The 20,453-nt window shown below is 38.8% G+C and overlaps 3 protein-coding genes across 4 annotated transcripts; 2 read left to right on the top strand and 1 right to left on the bottom strand.

The window, feature by feature from the left end:
• Nucleotides 1-415: 415 nt before the first annotated feature.
• Nucleotides 416-2,683, bottom strand: LOC9330740 (transmembrane emp24 domain-containing protein p24delta4). The gene is made up of 4 exons (XM_002891953.2): nucleotides 2,365-2,683; nucleotides 1,043-1,255; nucleotides 856-932; nucleotides 416-771 (listed from the first exon to the last, which is right to left on the bottom strand). The coding sequence occupies exons 1-4, from the start codon at nucleotides 2,602-2,604 to the stop codon at nucleotides 627-629; spliced, it is 675 nt and encodes a 224-aa protein (XP_002891999.2). The 5' UTR covers nucleotides 2,605-2,683; the 3' UTR covers nucleotides 416-626.
• Nucleotides 2,684-6,402: 3,719 nt separating this feature from the next.
• Nucleotides 6,403-8,147, top strand: LOC9330739 (calcium uniporter protein 5, mitochondrial). 2 transcript variants are annotated; one of them, XM_021014808.1, is made up of 3 exons: nucleotides 6,403-6,681; nucleotides 6,803-7,258; nucleotides 7,332-8,147. In XM_021014808.1, exons 2-3 carry the CDS (start codon nucleotides 6,902-6,904, stop codon nucleotides 7,842-7,844), a joined length of 870 nt encoding a protein of 289 aa, XP_020870467.1. In that variant the 5' UTR covers nucleotides 6,403-6,681; nucleotides 6,803-6,901; the 3' UTR covers nucleotides 7,845-8,147. The 2 variants fall into 2 exon arrangements, with proteins under 2 accessions (XP_020870467.1, XP_020870466.1); XM_021014807.1 differs by having other exon boundaries at nucleotides 6,403-7,258.
• Nucleotides 8,148-9,071: 924 nt separating this feature from the next.
• On the top strand, nucleotides 9,072-11,816 carry LOC110225198. The gene is given in 2 exon segments (XM_021014273.1): nucleotides 9,072-9,971; nucleotides 9,973-11,816. Coding segments are annotated over 2 exon segments (1,950 nt in total). The 5' UTR covers nucleotides 9,072-9,609; the 3' UTR covers nucleotides 11,561-11,816.
• The last annotated feature ends 8,637 nt before the right edge of the window (nucleotides 11,817-20,453 follow it).

Raw genomic sequence — 20,453 nt, 5'->3', positions numbered from 1 at the left:
TAACTCACGAAATGGTTGTGTTACTATAGTTCTAAGAAGGAAATAGCAATGAAAAGCACAAGTACTTTCAACGAAGTAAATGAAAGTCTCCATCAAAATCTGAATTCACAATTTCACATATAGCAGTTTCCAAGCAATAAGTACAATGTTAGGACTTAGTCATAGCAAAAAGGCTCCATAGACTAGTCTATGTTCAATCATGCACCGACGACGTAATGCATCAGACATGTTTTGTAATGAGGACATACGTTCCGGCCGTGTTATAGAAAATCCAATACAAAGATTCAACAATTTCAATGAAAAGGGCTTTGTATAGTCCAAATAAAAACGCAATGTGTTGATTACTTCAGAAGTTTTTGGTAACTCTGTTTCACACAGAGTCCTCTGTTTATTTTGCCCACCCTTACTTCAGAAGTTATGCCAAATAAATTCAGTTTTATTTTATCAAGGGAAATATAGTTCAGATTCCTATAATTAGAGTCTACTTATATATTCTATGGAAAAGGAGTCAAATTACAAGATAAATCAGTGAACAAAATTTTACACTAACAGTTCCAAAGAGAGCATCAGAGAAAGAAAACAGAGCAAAGTGTTGGTTCTTGTATTCCTCAACAATCCTCATTGATCTAAATAAGCTTCTTCTTTTCAAAGTATTGCTTCAAGTACAAAATCTGTAAACCAGAGACCACAATGCAAATCCCCAGCGACATTATACTGTACCATGCGACTCTCGAGTTTGTTTTTTCACTCACAATCCTCATTTCAGCTTCTCTGCAATTGTGAAAACAAGAGAATGTGTATTTGTATTTCTTCTCAATATCTTCAAAAAATGTAGCAGTTAATTAAGCTTTTTACCTGTTTCTGAGGTAAATTAAATTTTCATGTATGGCTTCTACTGCACCTTCAAGTTTCTTAAGCTCTAGCTCTACACCCTACACGATTGAAGATATTATCGGGAGTCAGATAGAGACTAACCTACTCTAAGATGTGGTTTTGTAAGTAATTTGATTGTCTCAGAGGCTTGGAAATATGGAGAGCTGACCTCGATCTTCTCTTTTCTAGCAATGGAGTCCCAATCTTTAGCTGCGATACCAGTTTTCCAGTCGATGTTGATGCTAAAATCTCTGTTACCATGACTTTTAGCATCAGCCTCAAAACACGCCAAGTAAGTTCCTGATTCTTGGGTTGTAAATGCAAACTGACCGTTTGTTGTATTTTCCTTGTGGTGTAAAACGCTACCATAAGGTGCTGTGACCTGCAATAAAACATAAAAACTTCTAGTCATTTTCCACGTCGAGAAGTTGGTGCACGTCTTCATAACACATGTAATTAAATTTTCTACAACAATCTATCAAAGCTATGTGGTAGCTGGGAGAATCAACGGCTACCATCTAACTAAAAAAGCATGAGAGAATAGAGAACTTGTAAACAGAACAATATCAAGCATCTTAGCAAGAAAATAGAGAACTTGAGGTCGTAAGTAATCATCTGTTCCAAACATATTTACTCTTTTTCACACTTCCTTAACAGACAAAGCTATTGAGTCGAGAAATATGCTGACATAAAACGCTGACAAACATATGGTCACTACTAGACATATGTTAACGTAAAACACATTCGAGTAAAAACTTTCGACAACAATCTATCAAACTATGCAGTAGTTGGGACAATCAATATCTACCATCTAACAATAAAGCATAGAAGATTGAGATTTAGATGAGATATAACCATTGTCATAAAAAGTTCAACAAGATACATCTTTGCAAGCAAATAGAGAACTCGAGGTCGTATCTACTAGATATATGTTACTGTAAAACGCTCATAAACGCTCACAAACATATGCTGACGTAAAACGCTCACAAACATATGGTCACTACTAGAAATATGTTAACGTAAAACATATTCGAGTAAACTTTCTACAACAATCTATCAAACTATGTGGTATAACCATTGTAAAGTCAACAAGATAACATCTTTGCAAGCAAATATTTTTCTCTTCCAAACATTTTTCCTCTTTGATCAAACTTCCTCAACAGACCAAGCTATTGACATTGTTGCATTATACAAAAAATGTTTCATGTAAAATGCTCACAGGCCATTACTAGAAAAACCTCATCTTCTCTTCTCATTCAACTAAACCTAAACTCTTAAGATCCAGAACTGAAGAAACTTTGCGATTGATTTAGTTTCACTACATGAAAGATCTTGAAGTAACCTAACCAATTGAATTCACATCATGAACAAATAAGGAAACTAGAACTAAGCATCGATTCAATTTAATGCCTCTAAGACCATTTTTAGAAACTAATGAGAGTTCCAGGTTCCAAATCAAATGCAAATTCTTCGATTGATAAAATGATTTACCTTAACGGAGACAGTAGGGAAGATAGAATGTTCCTCGGAGATAACGAGATAATCAGCTAAAACGACGACGTTGCTTTGGATTTCTTCGGAGACACACTTTGATCCGGTGTGAGGTACGGTAAGCCACACAGCTTCACAGATCGGCGATAAAGAGAAAATGAGAGCTGAGAGTAAGAGCGTCGTCGGAATCATCTTCTTCTTCATCGATGCTTTTTTTTCCGATTTGTATTTTGTGGACATCGATGTACATGTACAAGTTAGAAGTCAGATCTCGTTTTCTGGTTATTTTTTCACCAAACGAGATTTATCTTTTTTCTTTTGGATCTTAAACCGGTTTAACAATAAATGTAAATGATAGTACCAAATTAAGAAGAGCTGACAATGGTTAATTCAGAATCAAAAAGTTGCATAATTTACTAATTTTGATAATTTCATACTTGAAAGTAGTGTAATTTGGCCATAATTGTATTAGGGAAATTACTAATTTAGTTAGGGATTTTTAGTATGGTTTTGTTGTTGTGAAATGAAGTATTGGAGTCATCTACACCTTGGCAACATCTAAAGTAGCACAAAAGTTGTAAACATGGCTAATGCTCCACCAAATCTCCAAAAGTATCAAATTAAATTGTAGAAATGAAGATTTTTTTAAAAGAAGAATAGAATTTTATTGGAAATCCCGTAGAGAAATACTTGTTGTGATAGTGTGTAAACATCGATCAAATATTGGGGGAAAAGTAAAGAGGGGAGGTTTTCAGTGAAGTCTGCGTATACACTTCTAACAAGAGACAGTTCACCGCGACCAACTTTACAAAAAATCTTTGATTGTGTATGGCAAGTTACCGCACCGGAGAGGGTCAGAGTGTTCCTTTGGCTAGTAGTGAATCAAGTGATTATGACCAACATGGAAAGGCTGAGAAGACATTTGAGTACCATGGGAGTTTGTCAGGTTTGTAAAGGAGGGAATGACACCATTTGAGTACCACGGGAGTTTAATTTGTCAGGTGCCTTACATGGTAATCCTGGGATGGCAACCGCTGGCGGAGTCTTGAGAGATGGTGAGGGTAATTGGTGTTTTGGATTCTCTCTAAATATTGGGTTTTGCTCGGCACCATTGGTGGAACTATGCAGTTTATTAAGGATTATATATTGCATGGGAACGTCGTGTGACTCGTTTTGAGTTGGAAGTAGATTCTGAAATAGTTGTGGGTATCTTGACATCAGAGATTACTAATTCTCTCCTGTTGTCCTTCCTAGTACGATTGTGCTATGACTTTCTATCAAGGAACTGGATAGTCGGAGTTTCGCATGTGTATAGGGAGATCAATCGTCTGGCGGATGGATTGGCTAACTATGTATTTTCTTTACCGATATGTTTTCATTCGTTTTCTTCGATTCTAGAAGATGTTCATTCATTTTTGTTAGATGATGTTAACAAGGTTTACACACCCTAGACTTGTTCGGTTGTAGTTGTTTTCATTTTAATTAATAAAGTAGGGGAGATTTTGTCTCCCTCAAAGCCTCCCTCTTCATACCAAAAAAAAAACATCAGTGAAATAATAAAAAATCTCTGGAACAATCATACTTGATTTAATGAACTAAGACCATCACCTCTTATGTTGGACAAACGAAGTTTGTGAGTAATATCGCCGGTTTTTGAAACTTTTCGTCAACGTCATTCCTCTCTTAAGGCAATTTTTTTTTTTATAAACCCTATCGGCTGATCCGGGCAGCCCCGGTAGAAACGCACCAAAGTGCTTCAGAGTGGACTTCTCCTCGAAGGGCTACCACACTGTCTGTCCCGAGTTTGGAATGCTTTCCAACTAATTTCAGGGGTAGCCAGATCGCCTGTTACTGACTACCAGATAAACTGTTTGAACCTTTAACCCAGACTTCTCACACATATGTGATTTTTGTTTTTAGGGTGGATCGAACTTGGGTTAGTTCTTTCCAACATTTCCTCAATTCTCTCTTACCACAATTGTGTGGGCCTCTTAAGACACTTGAATCAACTTGACCTCCATAAATACCTATAAGGTACCCACTCTTTCACTGTGTGTTGATTTAGTCTTTAATTAGTAGGATTTCTCCCTCTCCTCAGTCACAACCATTATATATTGAAACCAGTGCCGGCTCAACATTTTTATGGGCCCTAGGGCAAAAAAAAATTTTGGACTCTTAGAAATTTTTTTTTAATGTTTTTTTCTATGCTATTTTTGTTAAAAATATTAATTACTAATACTAAAAACAATAAATAAAAAATTTTATAGACCTTTCTAAATTTTATTTTTATTTTATAATCTAATTTTTTAATATTTTTAAAAAAATATTTTAGAAAATGGGCCCCTTAATTATTGGACTACGGGATTGGACCACTGGTCGTCGCACCGCCCGCCCACCCATCTGAGCCGGCACTGATTGAAACTGCATGCATATCTACAAATGAAGAATCACTTTGCATGGGGGCACGTACGATACACTCCTTTTAGTGAGCACATAGTGACGCATGGCAACAAACAACAAACAACAATGCTCCAATGGATTGATTTTTAATAACAAAACCTATGTCTTGTTAAATCATGTGTCATTTTCTTTATCATCTTACATACATGATACATGTATATAAATTAGTATCTTAATTTTAGTTACAACTTGCAAGCATACTTACAAAATCTTCTTGAACATTTTTGGAATCTTATAAGCAAGATAAGGTTTTGACTTTTGATATTTTTGCCCATCTTGAATAAGAAACTCAAGTTAGTTTAGATTAGTTTTTTACTTTTTTAGTTGTAGTGAAAAAAGTTTGTTAGCTGAAATCACGTTAAACACGAGTTATTCATCTTGTATAACGTAATATAAGCTAACAAATTTTCTAGTCGTCATAAATTTTACATTTCTTGCATTTCACTGTTTTTTTCTTAATGTATGCTTTGTTTTTGAGATTGACTGTTAAAAAGCAATGTAATTGCATTACATTATCGAGACTAACCAGTTTTAAGTTGTTATGCTACTGATTCCCTTGTCTCCTAGCAGCTGTGAATCGAACACAACCAAATCTCTTACCCCCACATCTTTATGTCGGCAGTGAAATTACTTATGTTCCAATCAAAAAGGAATATGACAAGCGTCATAGTTTGTCCTTCTAAAACCGAACCATGTTTTTGCATATTCCAAATAGATATATCACTTGCCTTTTTTATTTCTTTGAAAACGAGTGTATTTAAAACATTCGAGAAATTTTACATTTCTCTCTTCTCCTTTTGTACGATAAACATATAAAAGAATAAAGGAATAAATTCCTCAAAAAGTCACTTACCAAGCTCGAATTTTGACTATCAAAATATCGACCAAACCAATTTTACTTTTCTAGATATTTGAGAAATGACGTCAAAAAAAAAGAAGAGAATTTGAGCAATTTTAAATTTCTCTTTTCTTTTTTGTACGACAAAAAAAAAGAACCAACTGGATAAATCCTTTAAAAGGAAAAAAAAAAAAAAAATGACTATGGACAATTTCTTCGGTTTGGCTTTAACCCAACCAAATCAATTATACTTTTCTATTTCTTTTAAATGAGTTTTTTTTTTTAAATCTCCTTCTACGACAAACATAAAATAACTTAAGTAACAAAGAGGAATAAATCCTCAAAAAAACAAAACCCAAGCTCAAATTTGAGTAAGAAAATAAAAAATCTTTCAAGCAATTTCTTCGGTGTAGTTAAAAACCAAACCAAATCAAATTTCCATTTTTTTTGTCTTTTTAATTTCTTTCAAAACGAGTGTATTTAAGAAAATTTGTGAAATTTTACATTCCTCTCTTCTCTAGTTTGTTCGACAAAAAAAAAAGGAATAAAAAATCCCCAAACCGATTTATTGGACAATCGACCAATTTCTTCGGTTTACTTAAAACCGAACTAAATCAATTTTACTTTTTCTAGAAATTGGAAAAATGACATTATATAAAATAAAATAAAAAGAATCTTAGAAATTTTACATTTATCTCTTCTCTCTCTACGACAAACATAAAGAACAAATAGGAATAAACCCTGAAAAAGGCAAAAACCAATCTCGATTTTGTGTAAAAAGTCAAAAATCAACCAATTTCTCCGGTTTACCTAATACCGAACCAAATCCTTTTTTTCCTTTTCTGAATTTTCCTCTTCCACAGCCGGCCAGCCCTAAGTAAGTACCTCTCTAACTTCTCCTTTACTCTGTATTTAACAGAAAGAACCAAAACAAACGAAAAAAATGGATTTAGGGATTTCGAAAAGCCATGACCTTTAACTTGTCAACAATGGCGACCTAACTTTTTTAATTCCAGAAAGTAAGCAACTTTAAGCTTCTCCATCCTCCTCTTATTCAATTAACATTACCATTTTTATTGGAGCTTTTTAATCAGTGCATCAGAATCGAATCTCACACCTTTTTTTGTTTCTTCCTCTTAGCCCATCTTCAAAAAAACCCATCTTTTAACTCCAGATCTGGTTCCATAGGAGAAACAAATTCGTGGGTCATAATAAAAATCCGATTTTTTTGATTAAAAGATGTGGTCGGTGATGGGATTAGTGAGACGTACGGCTATATCATCCACCGTGAATAAATCTTCTCCGGTTAGGTCTTTGCTTGGTGGGTTTAGGTGTCTCAACGTTGAAGATGAGAAAAAAGATATGACTGTGATGGAAGCTAAGAAGTTAATGAGATTAGTCAATGTTGAAGATATGAAGAAGAAGCTTATTGGTATGAGTGATAAAGAAATGGTTTCTTATACTACACTTATTGAATCATCTCAAGGTTTAGGTATCGCTAAATCTCTTGATGAAGCTCATGCTTTTGCTCGTGTTCTTGATGATGCTGGTGTTATTTTGATTTTTCGTGATAAAGTCTATCTTCATCCTCATAAGGTAGGCTTGTGAAATCTTTAACAAAAAAACCCTAATCTCTGTTTTTATTAATGTGACTCTGTTTTTTTTGTAGGTGGTGGATTTGATAAGAAAGGCAGTGCCTTTAGGTTTGAATCCAGAGGATGATTTGATTAGAGAAGAGTTTGATAAGATGAGAAGTATGAAGGAAGAGATTGATGTGTTAGCTCATCAACAAGTGAGGAAGATTCTATGGGGTGGTCTTGGTTACTCAGTGGTTCAGATTGGTATCTTTGTTAGGCTAACGTTTTGGGAGTTTTCTTGGGATGTGATGGAACCAATAACGTTTTTCACTACAGCTACTGGGATTATTGTGGGTTATGCTTATTTCTTGATGACTTCTAGAGACCCAACGTATCAAGATTTCATGAAAAGGTTGTTTCTTTCTAGGCAGAGGAAGTTGCTTAAGAGTCATAAGTTTGATGTTGAGAGGTTTAAGGAACTTGAGAATAAGTGGAAGATAATGTCTTGCTCTTCTTCTTCGTGCCACGCAAATGCATCGATTCGGAATCGTGTTGGTCTTGATCTTGATTTGGAGGATTCTTTGCAGAGTCGTCATAGAGATTGATTTGGCTTTATGATCCAACATCAGTTTCTGGTTTTATCTAACCATTCTCTTTTTGATTATATTACTTAACCAGATTTTCTTCTCTCTGGAGATTTATCAAGTTTGATTATTTGGTGTTGATTGATCCAAAGAGTTGGAGTAGTCATGGGAGATTTTTATTTGATAATCTTGAGCTACTGCTATCTAAATGAGCTCATGTTTTAATCTTTTTCTATGGTTAAGGATTTTGATGGATTATAATAGTCTAGACTGTGTAGTTAACTATGATTTTGGGTTCTTGGATTTATCTTTTTTTCTCTTCAATATTTGTTTAAAGGGTTTAAGCCTTTGATGGTAAAGTGGTACCAAGAAAACGAAAGTGGATAATTTAATGTCCAACACATGCGTCGAAGAATATTCAATTCCGAATTAAAACCTCGTGTCCACTCTATAAAGCACACTAGGGTCATCGGCCAATGTGTCATGTGTCTACTGCTACCCGTCTATATCAAACGAGACTACCACACATAAACCGACCATGCACTAATAAATGTATTTGTATGAATCCCTGATCTAAAAATCTCCGCCTAGACCCGATTACTCTCCGCTTAATCGCTAGGCTCACCCTATCCGCCTCGATTAATGACTAATCCCTTAAAGAAATCAGTCACCCGATTACTCTCCGCCTAATCCAATTACTTCCCGCCTAATCCGATTATTCCCCGCCTAATCCGATTATTCCCCGCCTAATCCGATTATTCCCCGCCTAATCCGATTATTCCCCGCCTAATCCGATTATTCCCCGCCTAATCTTACATACCCCGATTATTTTTAGATTGCTAGTATAAAAAAACTTTTTATTTTTGTTATTCAATCATTTGAATTGGGAGTTTGTAATGTTTTACAATAATTTATGTTCATATTTTAATAAAAATCATAAATTTGTAATAAAAATCATAATTATTTGTCTCAAAATATATTTTTATGTGTTTACTGCAATTTTAAAAATAATATTGGATTAATATGTTTTAAAAATATTAAAATAACCCTAAAACTAATCCCCGATTTTAAACCGATTTTCCGATTAATCGCTAGGCCCATGCCGAGCGCCCGACTAGCGCCTAGCGATTTTTCAAACAAGGGTATGAACTATTGTCTAGGTAGAAATTTATTGTTTTTTTTTTTGTCTTTTCGGTTAAAGGGTATTAAGTTTATTAAAAACATATGTCCATTGGATTATTTCCGAAGTAGGTCTATACATTAATTTCTTTAAGGTTCAATTCAATTATACTAAACCAAACTAAAAAGCTAAACTAAAAAAATCCGGATACAAACCTAATCTAGACCAGTACATAACTTGATTTGGAGCTTTAGGTTGTTAAGGTTGTTTACCTGCATTTGTGTGTAGTCCATCATGTCAAGCTCAAACATGTCAAACCGGCAGCTCACTGGAAGTCAGTTGGAGGAAGAAGATGAAGTAATCATTTTACCTCAAGTTGACAACTCAGCCTTGATAGCTAGATATAAGCTGAGCCTTGTAGGTCGCATGTTTCACCGAGATTGAAGGAACGTTGAGACGGCCATAGCCCTGCTGCCCAAGGAGAATATTTGGAATGTTGCGGGTCGTGTTCGTGGCATTCCTCTTGGAAACTCAAGATTCCAGTTTGATTTTGATTCGGAGAGAGATCTCCAAAAGGTGTTGAAACGAAGACCTTGCCACTTCAATAAGTGGTCCTTTGCTTTGGAAAGATGGGAACCTCATGTTGGAGATGTGTTCCCAAATACCATGACTTTCTGGATTCATACTGAAGGCATCCCCACCCAGTTTTGGATGGAGGAAATTTTTCGCAACTTTGGAAGAGCTCTTGGAGAAGTCAGATTGGTTGATGCTCCTATGGCCAGATTCCAAGTAACTATTAAGGCAGATGAACCTCTACGCTTTCGTAAAAAAACACAACTTCCAACCGGAGAGGTGGTTTGGGTTTCTCTACGATATGACAAACTCTTCAGGTGGTGCAAGCTCTGCCACCGCATCTGCCATGAACAAGAAAAATGCCCTTTAGCTCCCGTGACCCAGAATGTCTCAATCCCGGAGGAGAAAACCATTGGTACAAGCTTGGGCAAACTAGCTTCAGGGAAAGAGATTTCTCGCCCTACAAATAAGCTCAAATGGTAGGACTCATCCCTCTTGGTGGAGACCTGATCTTGTTGAGCCATCACAAAATCAGGAAGACTCAAACAATTCTGAGTATCAGAGAAGAAAAGCTGAAGGTAAAAGACTAACAAATGATAATACAAACCAAAAGAATGTATGGCGCCGAATAGATGATCGTCGATCCCAGAATTTGGACTCTTCTGCAATAAACTTAAACCACCAAGAGACGAGGAGCACATCTATGATACCTGATCGGAGAGGATCCCGGAATGCTGCTCCAATTCCCCGGAAACGGGAGACATCTTCTAGACTTTCAGGGATTAATAAACCCACTTTAAACCATGAGCTTGGTCTCTCCAAAGATTCGGGCCGTAAAAGACGCCTTGATGATTCTTTTGAGGAACCTCCGCGTAAATCAACCTCGTCAAAAGATAAAGCTAAGGTTCCTGGGAAACAACAAAGTAAGCGTCTTGATGTACCATCAAAGGCTGGTGAGGAACCTCTTGCTTTGAACTTGAAGAAGACCAACTCGGACGCTCTCGCTAATTCTCTGCGGGCAAAACAAGGAGTCTTATCACCGGATTACACCAAAGAGAGACCTTTCCGCTTGAACCTGTCAAAACGCTCTAAAACTTGTCTTTTGGATCGTGTGAATGTTTCTGAGATTCCTCCCGCCAAGAATTCCCTTGGTACTGGCAGCTCCGCAAAAAAGAGCCTTAATTTCGATGCTTTGCCGCCGGAGGATGAGGAATGCAAGTCCCGGGAAGCAGTAGACCCCTGTTTGGTTCAAAATTCGCAACCTACGGAACAAAGCTGGTATGAGCAGACGGTTGAAGAAGAAGAAGCCCTTGCGCAGAAAGCTATGTTGGAAACCCGATTCTCGAACTCCATTAGAATTGAAGATGATAACATGGTTATCCCTGAGAATTCTGCAATTGATAACAATGGAGTGGAGATTGAGAATGAAGAAGCCTGGGAGGATGAGGAATATATGGAAGAAGATGGGATTGATGATGAATCTTACCAGGAAGCTTTAGAGAAAGGTGACATGGACTGGGAAGAAAATTTGGATGAAGAAGAAAGGGTGGATCTTGAATGGGAGGCAGAAGATGATGCAGCCTACCAAGAAATTGAAAAATCCCTGCTTGAAGCAGGAGAAACTCTAGAGAATGACGATCTTCTTGGAGAAGAATTTGATGATTTTGAAAACAGGGATACATGGAACGTGGAAAAGCAAAAGGAACGTGATGCAACTTTAAACCAAATGGGCTTGGGCCACTCCAAACAAAAAGGAAAAAAGAAGGAAAAACAAAAAAAGGCCTCTGCTATTATTCCACAGGCCCAAACTTCACAAGCTAATTCTCAAGGTGCGGCTTCGAGGAAGCTTTTCAATCTTCAAGGAAAATTCTCTCCGAAAACTCAAGGTCCTCTCCCGCATGTGACTCGCACAAATGTAAGACAACCAAGAGCTTCAGGAAGGGGACCAAGTACTGAAGTTTTCCCCTCGTCTGTGAAGAACAAGACATCATCCTCAATAATCGATACGGGTGGGCCCTCGAACCCTCCTGGGTCGGACATATGAGGATCATAGCTTGGAACTGTCAAGGGGTGAGAGCGCAACTTACAACTCGCCGACTGGAAGAAATGTGTCGAATGTTTACTCCAGGTTTCCTCTTTCTCTCGGAGACGAAGAATGATTTACATCATCTCCAGAATCTTCAAGTTTCTTTAGGTTTTGATTCCCTCCTTACTATTGAACCTGATGGTAACAGTGGAGGTCTAGCTTTGTTGTTTTTGAAAGACTATCCGATTAAATTATTGTCTTGTAATGATCGCATTATGGATATTGAGACAATTATTTATGGAAATCGAGTTTTTATTTCCTTTGTGTATGGTGATCCGGTAGTTCAATCCCGAGAAAATGTCTGGGAACGCTTAACCAGGATTGGTATCTCTCGTGATGGTCCATGGCTCATGATCGGTGATTTTAATGAAATAACTGGAAGCCATGAGAAACGAGGAGGAAGACTTCGCTCTGAGTCTTCCTTTCTCCCATTTCGTACCATGATCCAAAATTGTGGTATTCTCGAATTCCCATTTCAAGGGAATTTTTTCTCGTGGGTGGGACGCCGTAAATGCGGTCGAAAGACTAGTCTTGTCAAACTCTGTTTAGATAGGGCTTTGGGCAATGAAGATTGGCACAATATTTTCTCCCACACTGTTGTGGAGTATTTGAAGTTATGGGGTTCCGACCATAAACCCTTGTTAGCTTTTATTCAGGATAGCCCCCAGAGATTTTTTAAACGATTCATGTTTGACAAACGATGGGTAGGAAAGCCTGGCTTTAAAGAATCAGTCCAGGATGGCTGGACTCCTAACTCTATAAGTGATTCCGGGAATTTTGTCAGAAAAGTTCAAAACTGCCGACGGACTATCTCTTGCTGGAAGAAATCAAATGTAACAAACTCTGAGAAATTGATCTTGAGCCTCCAATCAAAAATTGATGAGGCTCAAAACAATGAGAGTGTATCTTCCGAAGAATTGTTGGATTTAAAATTCCAATTATGTGGGGCTTATAGAGAGAAAGACATTTTCTGGAAACAGAAAAGTAGAGCTACTTGGTATAAAGAGGGCGACCTAAATACGAAGTACTTCCATGCTACGACGAAGCAACGTCGTGCACGTAACAGAATTATTGGGCTCCTAGATCAGCATGGGACTTGGATTGATAAAGAAGCTAGTATTGAATCGTTGGCAGTAGAGTATTTTCAAGATCTTTTCTCCACATCAAATCCGACTGAGTTTTCAGCGGTACTCCGGGAAGTTCCCGAGATAATTACAGAGGAAATGAATGTGATGCTTACTAAAGAGGCATCCATTGAAGAAGTTTGAAGAGCTCTCTTTTCTCTAAATCCTGATAAAACACCAGGACCGGATGGTCTAACAGCTGCTTTTTATCAGAGATTCTGGTATATAGTTGGAATGGACCTATTCCAACTAGTTAAAGATTTTTTTGTCTCCGGCACTTTTGATAGTCGCCTTAATGAGACAAATTTATGTTTGATCCCAAAGACGGAGAGACCGAGATCCATGACAGAGTTCAGACCAATAAGCCTTTGTAATATAGCTTACAAAGTTATCTCAAAAGTACTCAGCTCCCGTCTAAAGAAAATTCTTCCGGATATTATATCCGAGACTCAATCAGCCTTTGTTGTTGGTCGACTTATAACAGATAATATTTTTATCGCCCAAGAAAATTTTCATGCTCTCCGGTCTAATGCGGCATGTAAAACGAAGTTTATGGCGATAAAAACGGATAAAACACCAGGACCGGATGGTCTAACGGCTGCTTTTTATCAGAGATTCTGGTATATAGTTGGAATGGACCTATTCCAACTAGTTAAAGATTTTTTTGTCTCCGACACTTTTGATAGTCGCCTTAATGAGACAAATTTATGTTTGATCCCAAAGACGGAGAGACCGAGATCCATGACAGAGTTCAGACCAATAAGCCTTTGTAATATAGCTTACAAAGTTATCTCAAAAGTACTCAGCTCCTGTCTAAAGAAAATTCTTCCGGATATTATATCCGAGACTCAATCAGCCTTTGTTGTTGGTCGACTTATAACAGATAATATTCTTATCGCCCAAGAAAATTTTCATGCTCTCCGGTCTAATGCGGCATGTAAAACGAAGTTTATGGCGATAAAAACGGATATGAGTAAAGCATATGACCGTCTAGAGTGGCAATTCCTACAGGCTCTAATGAAGAAATTGGGCTTCTCCCAAACTTGGATAGATCGGATTATGTTCTGCATTTCCTCTGTATCTTATAAAGTTCTTCTTAATGGTACTCCTCGTGGTTTAATTAAACCAAAGAGAGGAATTAGACAAGGGGATCCGATTTCTCCCTTTCTCTTCATCTTAAGCACATAGGCTTTAATTGCCCAATTAAAATCGGCGGAATGGAATGGTCACATCCAAGGCCTTCAAGTTTCGAAAGCAAGCCCTTCGACCTCTCATCTCCTCTTTGCAGATGATAGCTTATTTTTCTGCAAAGCGACTGAGGACCAGGGAAAAGCTATAATAGACATTATTCGGTTATATGGCGGGGCTTCTGGACAATTGCTAAATTTTCGAAAATCTTCGGTGATGTTTGGAAAAGATGTAGATGATCTAACTAGAAGTACCATAAAGCGAACCCTTGGGATAACTAATGAAGGAGGAATGGGAACTTATTTGGGTCTCCCTGAGAAGATCCACGGTTCAAAAACCCAAGTTTTTGCATTTGTCCGAGATCGCCTCATTAGTCGGCTAAACTCTCGGTCGGCAAAATTCCTTTCCAAAGGTGGGAAAGAGATTCTTATAAAATCTGTAGCTCAAGCCCTTCCGACATATGTCATGTCGTCTTTCCTTTTACCTAAAGCCATCCGTTCAAAGCTGAACAGTGCTATTCCAGATTTTTGGTGGAAGATAAGAGCAGATAGTAAAGGAATCCATTGGATTGCCTGGATAAACTTTGTACCCAACTATCAGAAGGAGGTTTAGGCTTTAGAACTCTGGAAGAATTTAACCTTGCTCTTCTTGCAAAACAGTTATGGCGCTTAATTAAATTCCCAAACTCCCTTCTCAGCCGTGTTCTCCGGGGACGATATTACCGCTACAGTGATCCACTTGAGATTAAAAAATCCAACAGACCCTCCTACGGATGACGAAGTATTATGGCGTTAAAACCCCTACTTACTTCGGGCCTAAGGAGGACCATATGTTCAGGGATGAAAACCAGAGTTTGGCTCGATCCTTGGATCCCTGACATTCCGGCTCGTCCTGCCAAAGGCATGATAACCGAGAGAGATCCACATCTGTATGTGGACCATTTGATTGATCCTGTTTCCAAACAGTGGAAACTTGACAGACTTCACGCTTTGATCGACCTTTCAGATATACCTCTGATTCTAGGAATCCGACTAAGTCGTTCATACTTAAGTGATGGATATAGCTGGAATGGGACAAAATCAGGCAATTACTCTGTTAAGTCTGGATATTGGGCTGCGCAGGAATTATCCCGTCCTACTTGTGACCACCCTTTTTAGGGACCGGGGATTACTCCCCTTCTGGCACAAGTATGGAAGTTAAAAACTATACGAAAGCTTAAACATTTCGTGTGGCAATGTTTGTCAGGTTGTCTAGCGACAAACCATACTTTATTCTACCGACATATCGGTAAGGAGAAGCATTGCCCTAGATGTGGTGTTGAGGAGGAGACAATTAATCACCTCCTTTTTGAATGTCCACCGGCGCTTCAAACTTGGGCTCTTTCACCGATTCCATCCTTACCGTCCTCCTTTCCAAGCCAATCCCTTTTCTCTAATATGGACTCTCTTTTCTGGAGAGTGAAAGGAATGATGAATGGAGAAGAAATTGCGCTTATTTTTCCATGGATACTTTGGTACTTATGGAATGCCAGAAACAGCTTTATTTTTGAAAATATCCGAGAATCTCCACAGAACACGCTGGAACATGCATCTCAAGAGGCAAATGTATGGAAGGCTGCAAATTCTAATGACGTTACTCCAGATGAAGGCTTAAGGATATCTCCTGATCCCTTACTCTTAGGATCCTCCCAACCAGAGTGTCAAATCGACGGTTCTTGGAAAATAAATGATCCCCTCAGTAGCCATGGGTGGATTGTTATGAATGGAACTTCCCCTATTCTTATGGGGTTGAAGAGCTCCCGTCGGGGATTTTCCCCTCTACAAGCTGAATTCGAAACTGTCCTTTGGGCAATGGAATGGCTCATTGTAGACTCGAAGACAAATCTTGGCTTCGCCTCAGATTGCTCTGAACTGATATCCATTCTAGATAATCCATCTGATTGGCCTACGTTTGCAGTGGAGCTTCAACTGTTTAAGCTTTTATAGCTCTCTTTCCCTTCTTTCTATATTAAATTTATTCTGCGGTGTAACAATGTACGTGCCGACTGTCTTGTAAAAAAAGCAAGGACAAGAGGTTCTCTATTCTCCCATGTAAGCACATCGGCTCCGGATTGGCTCTCTCTAGAGGAAAGTCTCCGTCCGATAACTTAATAAAATGGGTTTTGACGGAAAAAAAAAAAAACTTGTTTTGGAGCTATATTTCTCAAAGATTTATTGTTTGGTCGTAGAAGTAATCTAAACCACCTGATATGTTGTGTTTTTATCGGTTTTGAGTCTTTGTTTTCTTTCCTAGATCATATATTTTAAAGAGTCAAAGTGTGTTTTTAGAGTCTTTTAGTCTTTTATCGAGTCTTTACAGGTTTTAGGTTGCTTCGGAGGAAAACGAGCTGTTTTGGGATATAAACACACATTTGGAGATGCAGTTTCGGTTAGAAGTATCAAACGTTTGGCCTCAGATGGAAGCCTTCCCACCGTTAGATCTTTCTGAAATTTTGACACAAGCTAGATGAAGATGTTAGCTTGATTTTCCAAGCGGTTTGAAGGAAATCTAACGGTGAATTAAAGAGTGATAGCCAAATTAGTGAAGACAGGTCAATCTGGCGAGCATTTGAAGCAGGTGCAGAGCTTGACTCCAGGAGCTTCGGGATCGATCGATCCCAGGGGGGATCGATCGATCCAGCATCATCCGTCCAAGACCAATTGATTCAGCATATCTGGATCGATCGATCCACCCATGGGATCGATCGAGCCGAGCCTCGACGTCCCGAGACGGTTTTCCTAAACCGGGTTATGTCTTCCTTTTTTTGTACTTGGGTATAAAAACCCCAGAGACCTAATTTTCTTTTTATGTTCTTTTTCTGCAACTTTCGAGACTTCTTTTTGTAAGCTTTTTGGGATTCTAGAGATTCATCCTCTTTGACACTTGGGAGAAGATTTCTAAACCCTTGTTCTTTATTTATCAATTCAATTATGGTTTCTTCATCTCTTTGTGTTGTTCTTTTCAATATGTGTGAGTAGTCTCTTAATTGGGTTTTAGGGTTCTTAGTAGAAAGTCAATGGATTAGTGAATAGATTGTCATAGGGAATTCTCTATCATTAGATTCTTCGATTTATATGTTCTTAATGCTAGAATAGGATTGATCACCCTGTTGTAGATTCTAGGTTTTTCTATGCATCAAAAGTGTTCGATAGAATGCCTGAATGAATGTAAATTGAGCAATGTGTTTCTAACCAACGAAAGTTGACGTTAGAACGCATTGTGAACGAAATGAACCAACTTGTTAATGCGAATTTGATTAGGAAACTACATGCGAAAGTTTAGTAGTTGAGTAGTCGAATTTAGTGGCTAATGTCTTGAAAGGGAGTTAGTCTAGAATTGTGTTCATAGTTGAGAATGGTTCTTCATTTATGAATTCCTCGTTTCGTTTATCCCGCTAGCCATTGTCTTTTGAAATACCTTAATGCCCAATGCCTTTTAATCTTGAAGTTAAATCGTCTATTTTAATTGCATTTTTATTTACAATTCCGAAAACCCAAAACAAAACAATCTTTTAGCTTTAGCTAAGAACGAGTCTCGGAAATCTTTAGTGTACCATTGGTTCTTGTGGATCGACCCCGTATATACTACCTTGCGGTTAAGTGAATCGGGTAATTACTCGAGCAATCAAGTTGGTGCCGTTGCCGGGGACCAATTGCGTTACCTAAGGATCTAGGATTAGCTTTTAGTCTAAAGCATTTTTATTTTCTGTTACTAATTTTTGTTTTCGTTTTCTCTATGGTGTTTTCAGGTGTATGACCCGCAGCCAAGGCTCGTCACATCTAGCGGATTACCAAGAGGATATCTGAAAATTTGAAAGAGCGAATAAGAAAAAGAAGAAGATAGCCGAGCAGAGAGAAGCTGAAATGGCTGAATTTGATGCTGCAGGAAATCTTCAGAATAGAGATGAACTCCCACTTGGAGGTGATCATCAAGGAGTGTTTCAGGATCCTCCACCGCCTAGAAACAATAATGCTCCTGCTGCTGGTGAACAAGATGCCGCTGCTAATGTCGCTCGTGTAGCTGTAGCAAATGCTAGGCCCGTGCCTGCTCGACAGACTCTGAGAGATCATGATGCTCCTAATGTTGTGCATTTTCGAGACAGGAACCAACAGCTGCCAATCAATAGGAATGATTTTGAGATCAAGACAGGGTTGCTATCTTTGGTGAAACAGAATCAGTTCCATGGTCTCACCTCAGAGAATCCAGTCTACCATTTGGATAACTTCGAGGATATATGCAGTACAACAAGAATGAATGGAGTACCTGATGATATCATCAAATGCAGACTTTTCACCTTCTCCTTGGCTTACAAAGCCCATCGCTGGTTGAAGTCTTTGGACACTGAGAACTTAAGAAGCTGGGAAGACTACAAGGCTGCATTTCTGTCACAGTATTTTACTCAGTCCAGGACAGCCATTCTGAGGAACAAGATCTCTTCTTTTCAGCAGCATGGTACAGAATCGTTCCATGAAGCTTGGGAACGGTTCAAAGATTCCTACAGGGAATGCCCCCACCACGGTTTTCCACGTGCCACTTTGATCAATACTTTCTACAGAGGAGTCGACAAGGACTACAGGATGGCACTAGATACTGCTAGTAATGGGGATTTTATGACCAAGACTGAGGAGGAAGCTATAGAGCTTATTGAGAATCTGGCAGCCAGTAACAGTAACCACAATGTTGACTATGACAGGTCGTACAGAGGTGGAGGAGGAGAATCAAAGCAGATTGCTGAGTTGACAGCTAAGGTTGAGCAGCTCCTCAAGAGAGATCAGCGGGTTGTCAACTACTGCGAGGATTTGGGTAAAGGTCCAATGCATCAAGAGTTTAGCGGAGACGGTTCTGACGATCTACAGGCAGAGTTGAATTTCGTGAATGGGTATGGCAACTATCAGAACAGAGGGTTCAATCATAATTACCGGAACCATCCTAACCTTTCTTACAGGAGTACCAATGTCGAAAATCCTCAAGATCAGGTGTATCCGACTCAGGCAGGGTCACAGGGTCAGCAATTTCAGCCTAGTCACAGTTTTCAGACTAAGGGGAGCTACCAGGGACAATTCCAACCTCCTGCAAGTACCACTCATGCATCTACATCTGGAGATAATGAGATGAAATTGATGATGAAGCAAATTCTTGAAGGTCAGAAGAAGAATGCTGCTGAAATCAATGTAAAGGTGGATAGCATGTACAATGATCTCAATGGAAAGTTTCCAACGCTATCCTCACATGTCAAGACTCTTGAGAGTCAGGTTGCTCAAATTGCTTCAGCCTCTACACGACCAACCGGTGCTCATCCTGGGAAAGTAGAATCCAAGGGTAAGGAACATTGTTATGCAATTATGATTCAGGAAGAGCCCAGAGAGATTGATGTTGCCAAACAGGAGGAAGCTAAAACTGTTGTTGTTAAGACACCTGTAGAGGACAAGATTGGAAAGGTTGATGAACGTTTATATGTGGAGCCGCCATCCTATGTTCCTAAGCTTCCATTTCCAGGCCGTGAGAAACAGCTTCAGAAACAGAAAGAGTATGCACGCTTTGATGAGATCATGAAACAGTTGTATGTGAGACTTCCTTTCTTACAGTTGGTCCTCCACGTTCCAACCTACAGAAATTACCTGAAGGATGTCTTGTCCAACAAGAGGAGCATTGAAGAAGGAGTTATGTTGATCTCTAAGAGTAAGGAGTATGCTGAGCTGGAGGAGTCTCAGAGACAACAAAGCAAGGTACAACTCAGTGATGCTTTAGAGGTGGTAGCAGGGAAAGAGATGGTCAGCACTTCCAGCACCATCCTTCCAGTCACTATTCCTGAGAAGCTCGATGATCCAGGGAGTTTTGTTTTGCCTTGCCGGATTGGGAAGTCCATATTTGAGAGGTGTCTTTGCGATTTGGGAGCTGGTGTTAACTTGATGCCTTTTTCTGTGTCAAAGCGTCTAGGCATTACCGATTTCAAGCCATCAAGGATCTCTTTGATTCTAGCCGATCGCTCAGTGCGATACCCGGTGGGTTTGGCGGAAGACGTGCATGTTCGAGTGGGAAATTTCTACATTCGAACTGATTTTACTGTCTTGGAGCTTGACAAGGAACCACAAGATCCTCTCATTCTTGGGAGGCCATTTCTGAACACCGTATGAGCTATAATTGATGTGAGAAGAAGCAAGATCAGCTTGCAGATTGGAGACTACTCTTTGGAGTTTGACATGAGAGAGACGAGGAAAAATCCCACCATTGACGGTCAGGCATTTTCTATTGACACGAATGATGAATCTAGCGAAAAGTGTGTAAAGAAATGCAGTGGTTGGAGTGAGGTCAAAGAAGTCCTGGATGGAGACACTCACATTCCAATAAAGAAGATTGCTGCTAAGGATATAGTGAAGCAGAATAGGATCAAGGGAGATCCTCATATAGCTTTGATATCGTTGCGTTGTGTCGGGGATACCATTGAGTATAAGGTGCAATGTAAAGGGACCTCGAAACCTTTCTCCAAAGCTAGGAGCATT

The sequence above is a fragment of the Arabidopsis lyrata genome, assembly GCF_000004255.2.
Source record: "Arabidopsis lyrata subsp. lyrata unplaced genomic scaffold ARALYscaffold_1, whole genome shotgun sequence".
NCBI classification, from domain to species: domain Eukaryota; kingdom Viridiplantae; phylum Streptophyta; class Magnoliopsida; order Brassicales; family Brassicaceae; genus Arabidopsis; species Arabidopsis lyrata.
The sequence above is the reverse complement of the archived record's forward strand: the minus strand, read 5'-3'. Positions and strand labels throughout refer to the sequence as shown.

Bases quoted from the DNA above. Each gene is read 5' to 3' on its own strand.
- LOC9330739 (XM_021014808.1), top strand. From the start codon at position 6,902: ATGTGGTCGGTGATGGGATTAGTGAGACGTACGGCTATATCATCCACC. The intron at 7,259-7,331 runs GTAGGCTTGTGA...TTTTTTTTGTAG, and splicing joins TCTATCTTCATCCTCATAAG to GTGGTGGATTTGATAAGAAA.
- LOC9330740 (XM_002891953.2), bottom strand. From the start codon at position 2,604: ATGTCCACAAAATACAAATCGGAAAAAAAAGCATCGATGAAGAAGAAG. The intron at 933-1,042 runs GTCAGCTCTCCA...TCAATCGTGTAG, and splicing joins CTAGAAAAGAGAAGATCGAG to GGTGTAGAGCTAGAGCTTAA. The intron at 772-855 runs GTAAAAAGCTTA...TCACAATTGCAG, and splicing joins TTAATTTACCTCAGAAACAG to AGAAGCTGAAATGAGGATTG.